This window comes from Empidonax traillii, unplaced genomic scaffold (assembly GCF_003031625.1).
Source record: "Empidonax traillii isolate 1590-97213 ecotype Southwest subspecies unplaced genomic scaffold, ASM303162v1 scaffold33:size3420811, whole genome shotgun sequence".
Classification (NCBI taxonomy): Eukaryota; Metazoa; Chordata; class Aves; order Passeriformes; family Tyrannidae; genus Empidonax; species Empidonax traillii.
In genome coordinates this window covers 3,334,255-3,347,811 of record NW_020955226.1, presented here as the reverse complement: position 1 = coordinate 3,347,811, position 13,557 = coordinate 3,334,255, and the positions used below count along the sequence as shown (strand labels likewise).

The window sequence follows — 13,557 nt, the reverse complement described above, 5'->3', positions numbered from 1 at the left end:
GGCTAAGGAAACCTGTGCAGTGTGGCAAGAGCCACTGAGCAGAAGTGGTACAAAGAACATGAGCTTTGATGGCAAGTGCAGAGACAGATGTAAAGACTGGGAAGAGAAAACTTACAGCAGTTTAAAAGTGTAAGGGTCAGAAGAAGAATCTGGCAAAATAGAAAAAGGCAGAAAACCTAGGAATTTGGTAATCAAAACCTAAGTCATATAAAGGGGGTAAGAAACAATCAACTGAGAAAAAACCCTTATTATAAAACATGATATTAATGTTTTGAAATAGTTCCTTTTAAAAAATCTTTAGGAGTCTGTTTTCACTCTAGATAACACCGAAGGCCAGTGGTGTGACCTGAATTGCTGTACACAAAATATGAGTGACTTTTCTTAAATGGAGACTAGAATTTGACTTTATTCAGTGCCTTTCATATTTAGTGTATTATAAATTGCTTTAAATACTGGCAGGCAAACAGCCATTATACACTCAAGAGCTCATACATAATAATACTTAGCATTTTTATAGTGCTTTTCATCTTCAAAGTGCTTTACAAACAACTCATTAATCTCAACCAATGCATCTGCAAGGTAGGTGAATATCTGCATTATAGGTGGAGAAAGACACAGAAAGTTCAATGACTTATCCAAAGCCCTGCACACTACCACCCCCAAATATCCCTAGCTCCTGGCTCCTGGGCCCATGAAGGACCTGAGCCCCACCCTGTGCTGAGACTGAAGTTCTCTTCAGCCACACAGCTGTAGGAGAACCTGTTTTACTGCCAGGACAGTGGCAAGTTAGCTGGAGAGCCTCCATTTTCCAAAGCTGGACTGCTGGCTCCCTCCAGAATCACCAACCCCAAGAAGCAGGAAGTCCATGAGATGTCCGAGTGAGCCCCACGACACAGGTTCTCAAACTGATTCCTCACCAAGAGGTGAGCTGAGGAGGTCACTGTGCTGGCAGAAGCCTCTGCCTCTCTCGCTATTTATTTCTAACTGCTGCACAGACTCCAGTGCAGGAGATTCCTACAATTCAGACAACAGAACCCTGAAAGCCTCAGATTACCACCATGATTCAAGAAAACAGCTTCACTCCTCCAGTGCTCTTGAACTATCAAACCCTCGTAACGAATTTTTGTCTATCACAAACAGTAACTCTCTCCCTTGCTGGTGGCTGAAAAAAAAATCTTAATGTGATTACATGGCATGATTGCACTTTTTGAGGCTTAAAAATATCTGAAATGATTTTTTTAAATGACTTTAAAAAAAAATCAAAACCTTCAGAAATACCAGGAATGTGAAACCTGGAGCATTCAAGAAAGCTAGAAATTGTGAACAATACAATACCTGTACTGTGCTACAGTAGACCTTATATTTCCTTACACAAGGAAAAAGAATAATGACTTTTTAGCAACACCATCTTAATTTCAGATGCTTATTAGTCACTAGATTTAAATAAATAAATAAATAAATCTGAGAATCCTTATCTGTTCAGTCTTCACATTCATGAACCCAGAGCTCTACAAGCTCTCCAGCCACTGTAGCTTCTCCCTGGGTAAACAGCTCATGTTTAAAAAACAAAACAAACTGTTACAATAATAGAAAAAATAGAACTCTTTTTCTTCAGATATCAAAGGGAAAAAGTCTCCTTATAAGTAATGGTATAACATGTTAGTTAAGCAAACATAAGCAATAAAAGATAAATGAACAGCAAAAATGTATGTAGCTAAAAGAGTCCTGCCAGCCTGCCCAACTGATCTGGATATAAAAGCTAGAATAAGGAAGGAGCAGCTTTTAATTACTCTTCTCCATCTAAATTTTTTAAACTTACAAAGAATAAAACTAGCAAGGGCACATAATCCAAAACAATATGAAGAAACAACTCCTGATTGTTAAGCAGAAACTCCAAGTTCCCCATATTTAGAAGAATTTTAGGCTAATTATCTCACTGATTTAAAGTGGGCTTGTGTCTGACTGCCAACACCAAAAGTATGTCAAATTTACAACTCCCGATGAAAATAAAGGCATATAAGAGCAAACTAAAAATAAAACATACAGGAAATGCAATTAAATTTAATTACATTGAACACTAATATTCATTCTGCAATCATAAAAAATTCTAAAGGAATTTTCTACATATAAGATCCACCACAATAATATTCCACAGCTAAAATAATATACAATCTTTATATAATGCAGCTCTTCCGACAGAATGAAACACTGAAGAGCAACATGCAAGAGCAAAATTAAAATACACAATTGTATCCAATAAACTCTGGAAGCCTAAAAATGATGATGCAGTAAAAAACCACCCAACTAATGCTACAACATTTTTTGTTATTTTGTTTAATAACTTCTCACTTTCTTTGTAAGCAGCAATTAAGATATGCCACAGCAACTCCTGTCTCTGCCTGTGCTCTACTATTCTTCACTGCTTTTGTTTTCAGTCTAGGTTAAAAAGAATCTTTTCTCCTAATCATCAACAAACTAATACCAGATTTCACTTGGGGTAAGGTATGCTACCCATCAGAACAAGGCAACACTACATAGAAACAACAAAGAAAATAAAAAAAAAAGCAAGAGGCGAGGTCTGAACACAGTTTTCTTTCAATTCCCTTGGGAATCGTGGTTTCATAAGTCTTGAATTCCCGGGCAGAGGGGATCATGTTCATCAGTTACAGCAGCTCCTCTGGGCCTAAGTCCAGGTAGACTGCTTGTCTAAACTTGATGAAATATAGGCGCCATCAGGTAACAGCAGTGGTCAGGGAGACTCCAGAAATGTGTAACTGAAAACTGAAAAATGAAATTTAAACAAGGCTGTAGCCAAACAGCCTCTTTCTACAGGATGCAATAACTGTAAGGCAGAGAGTGTACAATGTACAGACTGCTCCTTGTATACTTTCCCTTGCTTTTTCACATATATAATATGAAAGTCAGGCTGGGCATGCAAGTATATTTTAATAAACACTGATTTTAAATAGAAATACTTAGGAAAGAAACTACTGTGACAAATACACATGGCTTGAATAGGAAAAACATTAAAAAAAAGGAAAGCAATTGTCCTGTAACCCACTCCCCCTCCCACTTCATTACTTCAAAATATTTTCAAATTAAATTTTAATGCTAATAAATATTGCTAGGTCAACAGCACTGGGATGTGGTGTCTGGAAGCACTGCAAGCTACCCATCATGGCACATCATCATGTCAAACTCAAAGAGAAGGAGAGGCAGCAAGTCTCTCTCATCAGATGTGAATTTCCAATTGCTATAGGAATGTGCTCATCTGGGAGCCAGGGAGAAGGATGGACAAAAAAAAAAAAAAAAAAAAAAAAAAAAAAAAAGCAAAATTATATAATCCCTCAAAGAGGGGTACCCCCACTGTAACTCATAGAGGGGTACCCCCACTGTAACTCATAGAGGGGTACCCCCACTGTAACTAGGGGGCCTACAGGTGGTTCAGCACAGAAAAAGCCTTTTACAGTGATGAAGCACTACTCTGAAATCAGAGATTGCAGTGGACCAGCAGAACTGTCGCTGAAGAATGCTCAAAAACTCCTGAGCTTTTGCTTAAATTTCCTCATGATTCACAACCATCACAACCAGAATATTGTGTCTACTACATCTGAATATCATGGAAAGAAAAAACAGCTTAGATTTCATGACACAGACGTCCACTGCAGCGTTAGCACCAAAGCTGGTTCAAAACCAGAAGTCTACAGGGTGACTTCAGCAGAAATCCAGGTCTCTCCAGAATAAAAGAAAAATAAAATACCATGACACCATAGAAATATTTTTGGTAGATTCAATCTTCCATTCCAGCTACAGCTATACAGAGGGAAGCCACACGAGAAATGAGGGGAAGTGTGCCAGACCAGCTCAGTATGGTTTCCCCTGCACAGCCTGAGAACACCCACGACACACAAATCCCAAACTTTACAGACATGTGGTATGTTGTTCTTACGTGTGCCTTAAATCCAGCTTCTGGTCTGGACGGGGTAATTCACTGCAAAAACTTGAATATAAGGAATTCATCATCTAAATCTAGAAAGCCACTTCACGCGTGTCCACTGCTGAACCGCGTGTTTGCCTGGTAGCTCAGGAGCAGCAGGCATTAGGCCAGGCTCGGGCCTTCTTTCATCCTGTTGATGCTGTGCTGCCACAAGACCCTCCAGAAATTACTCCCTTGCTGCTACAGTTTCTCCATCCATCAGCTAGTGATCACCATTTCAGTCCCTTTTGTCTGCCTCAGTTATCTGCACTGTGAGCTCTCAGAAGCAAAAAAAATGTTTTATTGTACGCTTACAGGACATCTGATCCTGTGATTTTGGGGACTGAAGCTATTTGCTCTAAATGCAATATAAGTCACAATTTGAGGTCCATAATTTCTTTAGGAATGATTTAGACCTTCATTCTGTCTCCTCAAGTGCTATATATTACAGTAAACAAGCTTAGAGTCCACCAGAGACCTGTGATACACTCTACCACTATTCCTGATGTTTTAAGGAACAAACATGCAAGGACCAAGTAGCCAGAGACTTTGTGGTTCGACCTTGCACACAGGCTAGGCAGGGTCATCTTCCTGTATAGATTTTAGGAGCCTGTATTTTTTCTTCCTTTAATTTAATCTCTAAAAATTGTGGCGTGGTATCCTTTATTTCATTTATTTGCCGTATGAGTATAGAGGAGTTTAAATGTCATTTCATTCTTTGCAGAAGAACACTAAGATCTGTATGATGGTTAACACTGCATTTGTGAGCCCCAAGACTAAGAGCCTAAAACAACACTTAAAGGAGAGACAAAGTTTGCCTTCTGTGCTGCCCAGAGGCAGCACTAAACTGCAAATCTGGAACTAAAATCACAGACAGGAGTTTATATTTTAGACTTTCCATCCTATTACATGGTGTTATGTTGAGCCTTTGCTTCTACATCTGCAGCCAGGTAAGGAAATGCCAGACAAGGACAACAGCCTCTGTCAGGCAATGTAAAAGTTGTGCATGCAAACGGTTCTCACTCACAGACATCCCCATGTCCAACTCTGAAGACAGAGAGAGCACTGTAAAATCCACTTTGGAAACATGGAAGCATGCCAAGTCCCTCTGATGGGACACTCCATTTTCTTGGTAGACATTCCCAGAGTTTTCTGGTATTTTCCTTCAGGGTCAGTGGCCTAGGCAGAAAGCCGGACAAAGGCCCTTCAGCGAATCACCACACCAGGGTGGTGAGTTTCTGCAGACGGTGGAAAAGTCTCAGAGAATGCAGCTTTTTTCTGCTTAGGGAAAGGTCCAGGTGAGATTTAAGGAAAACTCCACAAAATACATGCAAAATACATTTACAAAAATTGCAATTTTTGCCTGAAGGATTACGGCTAGGTTTACTTTCTGGCATGTGAAAATGTACCTGCCCAATATATTCATCACAGACTAAGCACTGGAAAACACAGGACATTGCCTGGGACCTGACCACCCAAGGTATAAGGCACGCAGAGCAGAGGAAGCATTCACAAAAAGCTGAAACTAAGTACTCTTCAGGAACTTGACACCGACTTTGTCTCTGTGTGGATTTTAGCTGTAACCACAACAATTATGCTCCAGTCCATATGACCACCAACAGGTCAATGGCACCTTCCTAAAGAGAAGGAAAGACTTTTTACATACTGAAACAAATGGCCACAAGAGTAGGTGTGGGTCGGTAAAGCCGCTGATGTGGCAGAAAAGGCTGAGTTTCAGCTGCTGTCCTGGACATCTGCTAATGACTTTCCTTCATTTAAAGGCAATCTTAGCTAATGCTGATCGAGAAACCTAAACTCACAGAAAAACCACACCCAACAAATCCACCCACAGCCAGAAGTGATAGATCTTGGCAGAAAAAAAGACACTGTGTGCTGCCAACAATACATTACCTCTCAACTGAAAGAAGAGAACAATTAAACACTGTATTGAAAGGGGAATATTATTTCTCTCATGCCTCAAACCATGAAAGTGCATGTCTCCCCCAAAGTTGCTGCACTGTTGAAATGGGAATAATTCCTCGTCTGCCTGATTATTTTCAAGACAGGAACGAAACTACCTTAGGATCATTTAAAAAATGTTGAAATTGTACTACAATCAAATGGTTTGAACTTCCACCATGTATCTCATAATGCTAATGTTAAATTCTGGAGACACGAGTCTGTCTACAAATTAATGGAAAATGTGAATTAATATTTTCTTCCAGTTAATTGCCCAGCTCATATATTGCTCAGTGCAGCCAAGCACATTTGATCTTGAAAACTCTCTCGCACAAGTTTTCAATCACTTTTCCTCATCCACCAAAAAAAATAATCAGAATTACAGGACATATTTAATTATAAGTCTGGAATGCCAGGAAACAGTCAAGTCTCCCCAAAACTGTTACTTGTATATTCTACAGTTAATTTTTTTAAAAGCATTAACTTAGAAGTATTGACAGTTACTACAGGTAAGGATTAATTGTTTGAGTTGTACATTTCAAAGTTTCTTTTTAATGATGAAGAAGATACAGATGAAAAGACACTTCTAGCTTTGAATATTAATAGTGATAAGAAGATTTTTATGGTTTATTCTTAACATGAGAGTAATATCACGTATGTTGAAGTTTGTGGTTAAATATTCTTATCAAAGAGTAAGCTACAACAATTTTTTAAAAAGAAATGTAACTCCTATTTTATAATGCACCATCAAGAAGATGGAAACTAATTCAGTAGCACATGGCAGTTAAAAAAATATGACATGCATACTTTGATTTCAGAAAAAAAAAGGAAAATCACATTATTTTGAGCCCTGCTTCTACTTCCTCTTAGAAATATTAAAAACTCTGAATTTCACGAGACCATGAGCATTATCAAGGTCTGCAGATTAACAAAATGCAAGAAATGAACTGTGTGTATCAGGAATACTGCTTAGTGAAAGATTCAGTAAAGCTTTTATGGACAATTCAAGAGACAGAGCCTTGTATTAGACAGTTACTGCTTCTCCATCTTCTGACCCAAAGTCATTCAATTTCTCAAATCAGGTTGAATGTCTTATGACAACTCCAATTCCAGTGCAGACAAAAACAGGTTCCCATTTGGACAGAATGCACACACTGGCTAAATATCGATAATGATGAAGACCGACTCCAAACTAAGGTTAAGGCAATGGAAGTTACATGTCCCTGAAATACAGCACCTTCACAGGGCTGTTCCCTGCTTCCATGAGGACCAGCAGGCACCCACAGCTGCATTCGTGAAACAAAGCTGAACCCAGGTGTTTGATGAGTTCTGGATAATGAATAAGTATTTCATGAAAAAAAAGTAAAAGAAATATAAAAGGAAAGGAAACTAAGCACACAGGGGAAAAGATGCCTCAGCTCAGCTGTGATACTGACTCTGTTAACTATCCAGAAAGATGCCAGATTCTCTGCAGCACATGGCATGGGCAAGGAGGTGACATGTTCCTGCCTATGGAAGAAAAGGGTTTGTGACAGCAACAGGATATCAGAAACTACTGCAAAAGAGACTCACAGAGAGTGAACAGAGTCCTCTCCCCTTACAGCTGGTGGAAACTGCAATGGTTTTGCATAGATACTATTCAGCAGGGTAACTGATTTGATCTCGATTTTTTCTGGAAATCAAAAAGCCATGGAAATGGAGATTGGAAGAGATTTACAGCAGGCACTTTATTTGATCACTTCCAAGCTGGAGATTCCACAGCACACTTCTGTGCACTAACATGCAGAGTTCAACATGAAGTAGTAATTTAAAAGTTGACTACCAGTTTTACTATCCTAAATGGCAAAGCCATGTCTGACCACAAAGAAAAACACTATGTAAAAGTACCTGTCTGCACTCTATCTATCTAAAAGATATAAACCAAATCATATCGCCTCAGTCACTTGCTACACCTTCTTCTACTAGTCCAACTAATATTTCTAATTTGTGCAATGCTTTAGAGTAGCTTGATGGTTTTCATATAAATACCTTGATGGAGAAGAGTTTATTACTTCTTTAATATACTCAATTTTGCCTAAACTATGAAATACAGACAATATTCAATCATGCATTACTGTCAAGGCCTGTGAACCAAACTTGTGATCTATATGGCCCAAAAAAGAATTAAAAAAAAAAAAGACTCATTTCTAATGAGTCAGCATTTCTGGGCAAACTCTGAAGCTGCACTGCAACGAAATCAAACTCTAGCTATGTTCCCCTATTTTTTTGTTTGTTTACTTGTTTTTTAAAAAGGTTTAAAACCACATTTATGTATCCTGTCATTTTACTAGGAGGGGAAAAGAGTAACAGTCTTAGAAAAATTTTGAAAACAACCATGTGTAAAAGTCTCTGTATTGGCAGAAGAAAAGTACCTCACACCATCTCACATGCTGCGGTGCTGGAGACAGCTGCAGCTTCTCCCTGAGCACGGTTTCCATTTAGGAGCCTGCATATGAATTCCCAGTTCCGCAAGGGGCTTAGCAAGGCACTGAAACCCCTTAACCAGCAAACAGACAGCCTAGGAACACAAACTACGTATCAAAGAGATGTATCACACCCCATCAGCCTACAGTGACTTAACTTTAAAAACCTGGCCAGTCATACATTACATAGAGCATTACAGAATACTTCTTCATTGTTAGAGAAGCCAGACCAGAAGTCAGTTTTATGCATATTTAACACAACAAGTAACTCATTTTACAAGGGATGTCTTCTCATCAATTATTTCCCTGTGGCTTTAAGACCTGAAAGTTCATTACAAGAAATTACGGGCTTCTACTCTACAGTAATTTACCTGCCTAAAATAAATATATCAGTAAGAGACTACTACGCCACAAAGCATCTAAGCTGTATTCGTAGGCATGCAGTTCTTTGATGTCTTCTACTTTATTACCAATAATGTATCACAGAAACAATTACTGTAATACCTGAAACTGTGATAATATCAAATTAGACCATTTACAAGCAAAGAATCAGCACATAATCCAGACTATCTCTAACTACAGATCACGACAGGGATTTGAAGTGTCTGTGTTCTGGATGTTTCTTAGTTTTAATCCACAAAACTGTAAACTCAATTCACGCTTCTATGAATCACCTGTGCAGCTGAACCCACTGCAAGGCCACTCAGAACCTTCTCCTTGGGTTGACAGTGTTTCAATTCTGACATCAGCAAGGCAGAGACTATAAAATAATTTTCCCATACGACTACCAAAAAGGTACAAACTGTCTTTTTAACTTCTTTCAATCAATTTATTTTACTTTTCAAGTATGTGGAGGAAGTATACAAACTTCCAAGATCTCTGCTGTACAAATGCGCTTATGTAGAAACTGTTTCATAACAAGGAAAACTTTTACCATTTATAAAAACATAATATCAGATACATGAAAAAAAAAAGCACAAAAGAGGCTACAAAAAAGTAATTTTCATTCAGTTTAGGCAGGACAGATACCCTTAGGTGAACAGAAACTAATTTCAATTACTTTCATCTTTCAGTATTTGCAAATTAAATTATACTTAACTGTCCAATTCAGGGAAAATCAGATTTAGTTTAATCAGTCTTGTCTTAACTATGACAGTTTTGCTTTCTCAGTCTCTGGAAAAGCATGTCCCCGAGGGAAGCTGAACAAGGTTTGACGCCTTAAGGGAAGGTAGGAAAGCTTAACAAATTTAAATCGCTTGATTCTTTTAACTGGATGACAGACATTGAGTTTCTAAGAGCACAGGGGGCTGGAGATGGAGGTAGGGCGGGGACACACAACTTTCACTTGAGAAAGCTGATGTAGTAGAAAAGGTGCTGTAAGAAAACCTCAGGGCACGAGGGACAACGGGACCCGAAAAGCATTCACACACACGGACGTGCCAACAGGTAACAAGTTCTGCAGTTGTACGGGCTGGCAGAAGAAGCACGTGTACCTGTTATGTCATCACTTCTTCTGTCAAACACCCGGCAACAGCCAAAATCGCCACAGCAAAACCAGAGCACAGCACTGCTCGCGGTGCGGGCCCCGGGGCCGCCGACCCCCCGCTCCGGCCGGCGTGTGCCCGCCCGGGGGGCGGCTCCGGCCCCAGCCCGAGCACGCACCTTCATGGAAAGCGACCCTTGACAGCTGCGGGTGCTGCCGCGGGGCTCCGCCGGGGCTCGCCAAGCGCCGCCGCCACACGGCGCTCCCGCCTGCCCGCCCCCGCCTGGCGGAGCGCTCTGTCGCTGCCCTCGGCAGGCGCGGCGCTCCCCCCGCTCGGACGGCGGCGGGACCTTTCCCTCCTCGATTTCAAAGCGCGCCCCAGCTCAGCAGCGGCGCCGGGGCGGCCGGCGGAAAGGGCGGAAGGACGGGGAAGGGCAGGGCAGAGCCCGGGCCGGGCTGGGCCGCTCCTCCCGCCGGCGGCGCCGCGCACTCACCTGCGCTCCGCAGCGCGCGGGCGGCCCTGGGCGCCGCCATGCTGCCCATGTGAGGCGGTCACGTGGCCGTGCCGGTGGCGGCGCGGCGGGAGCGCCCCTTCCCGCCCTGGGCCGGGCCCGAGGGGCGGCGGGAGCTGCTCTGACCGGCCGGGCCGGGCCGGGCCGGGCCGGGCTGCCCAAGTGCTCCGCTATCCATCCCTCATCCTGCTTAGATCGACAGCATCGCTAGCGGGCTTGGAGACTGCTTCTTCAGACAGCGAAGCACATGGCAGGGAGACGGCACTGCCCACAATGGGGCTCGGTCCAACAAGATTTGCAGCCGTCCTGTTTCATGAGTGCTGGAGCTACTTCAGAATTTCTTTCCATTAAAAACCAACTACACAGAAAAAAACACAAAAAACCCACAACAAACAGCAACAACAACACCCAACAATTTTTCTACTTTTTTGACTGAAAACATGAACTAGTCGTTATGAACTAGGAGGGGGTCTCATTAATGCATATAAATATGTCAAAGGCAAGGTGCTAAGAGGATGGTGCCAGACTCTTTTCAGTGGTGCCCAGTGACAGGATAAGGCTAATGGCCATAAACTAAAACACAAGAAGTTTCACCTCAAGATGAGGAAGAACGTCTTTCCACTGAAGGTGGCAGAGCACTGGAACAGGCTCCCCAGGGATGCCATGGTGTCTCCCTCTCTCGAGACATTCAAAACGCACCCGCACACGTTTCTGTGCCATCTGCTCTAGGTGACCCTCCTGCCTTGGCAAGGGGGGTGGACTAGATTATCTCCAGAGGTCCTTTCCAATCCTAACAATTCTGTGAACTAAATTTTTGCTGTTATACTTGTTTGTAAAGGTCTATACAGAATCTGAAGGCTAATGCCTTTTTCTAAATAAACTCATTATTTCATTTGTGCAGCCAAACGATCCATTTAAAAAAGATCTAATAGTGCAAACTTTTCAGTAGAGCAGCATCTTTCCAACCTTTTTTTTTTTTTTGTAAAGGTATCACATGACTTTAAAAAATATCCAAAGACCATCCTAACAGTGTTGATGTGGTAGGTTTCATTTTCAGTCACATAGAAATCAAACTTAACTTCTAATGTCCATTTATCATTTTATTTTCCACTGTCTTGTTTCCTTGGCCACATTTAGCTTGCCTGTATGAACAATTAAACACATTTTGAATTTATGTTCTTATGGTTTATCCAAGTGTGAGAATCACTCTTACAGGACATAAATCAAAGAGCTGGCAAACTGACAAACTACTAAACCTAAAGAAATCAAATCACCGAATGAAGGAATGAATAGAATGCATGAAGGTAATCATTACAAGAGTAGAGGGAAGAAAGCAAAATGTAGAAGTATCTTCTCTTCTCACACACATGTAATGATCTTTCTATCCTTACACACATGCATGTGTACACACACACTGTTAATCTGTAGGATAACTAAGCAAATTCTCTAATGAGAACTGAGGCTGTTTATCTCCAGATTTATTTAGCTCCTGGTACGGCCATTAGTAGTTTTTAAGTTCCCATGTACAAATTTTACGATTTAGTTAAGAACAGTTGACTCAAACCACAAGGTGGGTGGAAGTGCTGATGTTATTTACCCCCCTGTACTATAGAGAACATCCAAAAAAAGTATGAACTTAAAAGTTACACTGCAAGCATTTCTGTCTTGAAGGAGCAAATTCCAAGCATTCTCTGATAAAAAAAAAAAAAAGTGCTGTGATCCTCTCAGTGCTCCTATATAGACATAACTAGCAAAAGTGCATTACTTAATCAGCTGCCACAGCATGATAGGCAGCCATCAGCTTATATCCAGACCACACAGTAGGTTAAAGATCAATACAATACCTTGCACTACCTCCAAAAAAATAAAACAATCCACTGCTTATAGCTACATTCTGCCTCAACTGACATGTTTCATCGTTGTTATTCAGTGAGGGGAGAATGATAGGAATTTAACAGAAAAATAGAGATAGAAATAAATGTAGAAAAAGCATTGCTAACCTGCTCAGTTACACCTCGTGAGCACCATTACCCTCTGCTCACCATTACCCTCACCTCTCTGGTGAGACGTCTGCACACATTTCATTTGCAGGGCAGAAATGCATGTCTTCATTGTTCCTAATTCTAAAACATGGTATGGTCTTTCAGGAGCCTGAATCTCATCAGGCATCATTTTATCCTATTTTGTATCTTGGTGAGGCTTTAGGGATGCAGACACCCAGCCATTGTTTCTGTAACAATGATGTACAGTGTAAAGCAATCACACATTGTACTGCTTGGCCTAAGCAACATGTATTTTGGAGTGGCTGTGCTTGTGTGTGCCTAAAGAGAACAACAAACTTCCCATGAAGGTACCCACGGATGGTGAGTAGTACACAATCTTTTCCTGATCTGTCACTGAAGGAGAGAAACAAAAGCCCCCTAATGTAGCCTAAGTCTCACCTTTTCTATTTGAGTCAATAAGCATTTCCTACTCTGTGGAATGATGCCACTGGCAAAGAAAATGAAGTGAATGCTTGGCTTTTGTCCACAGCTGTAAGACCCAAATTCCTTATTTGTAACAGTCTGGAAACTGGGTGATGGCATAACAAAATGCAGGAATTGTCGAGATAATACTAGTTATGTTGCTACTACCTTTGTAATTACCTTGTCCCTGAGTGTCAGGCTATTTCACAAATACTTGTAGGTATTGGCTAGTGGTTAGAACAGACCAATTCTTTTTGCATGTCAGAAACCAAGAGGGGATCAATCAAATTACGATCGATTACTTTTCAAGTGAACTGTGTAATTTTTGCAGTTTCTGGATGCATCTTAAGCCTAACAATAGTCAATATTCAGTAGTCTCTAATTTATGCTTAGATGCAGGCTTTCTCCTTTTATTAGAAATATAAACAACCGATAGAGATTTTAGGAGCTTTATACCAGTTAAATGGGGATGAATGTCTCAGAAAAGAGATACACCGTATCCTAACACAGCAAACCTGAAAAAGCATACTCTGCCACATTCAAGTTTTGTCACCAAATGAAAATACCTCACTTTTTTCCTTGTATATAATTGTCTTTTGGTTACATTTGACAAATCCTCTGAAACGTTCAAGGACAGTGATGTCTCAAGCTGTACTGAGCTTCAGGTTGCGAAGCAGCTTTGGAGAAATCACTTTTCAGC

General features: G+C 40.8%; 1 protein-coding gene across 1 annotated transcript in view; it reads right to left on the bottom strand.

Moving 5' to 3' along the window:
- METAP1D (methionyl aminopeptidase type 1D, mitochondrial) overlaps positions 1-10,458 on the bottom strand; it is a 50,755-nt gene extending 40,297 nt beyond the window's left edge. The window contains exon 1 of the mRNA XM_027911603.1: positions 10,375-10,458. Coding sequence (XP_027767404.1) covers positions 10,375-10,423 — 49 coding nt within the window. The 5' untranslated portion in view covers positions 10,424-10,458. The remainder of the gene's footprint in view (positions 1-10,374) is intronic.
- Between the last annotated feature and the right edge of the window lie 3,099 nt (positions 10,459-13,557).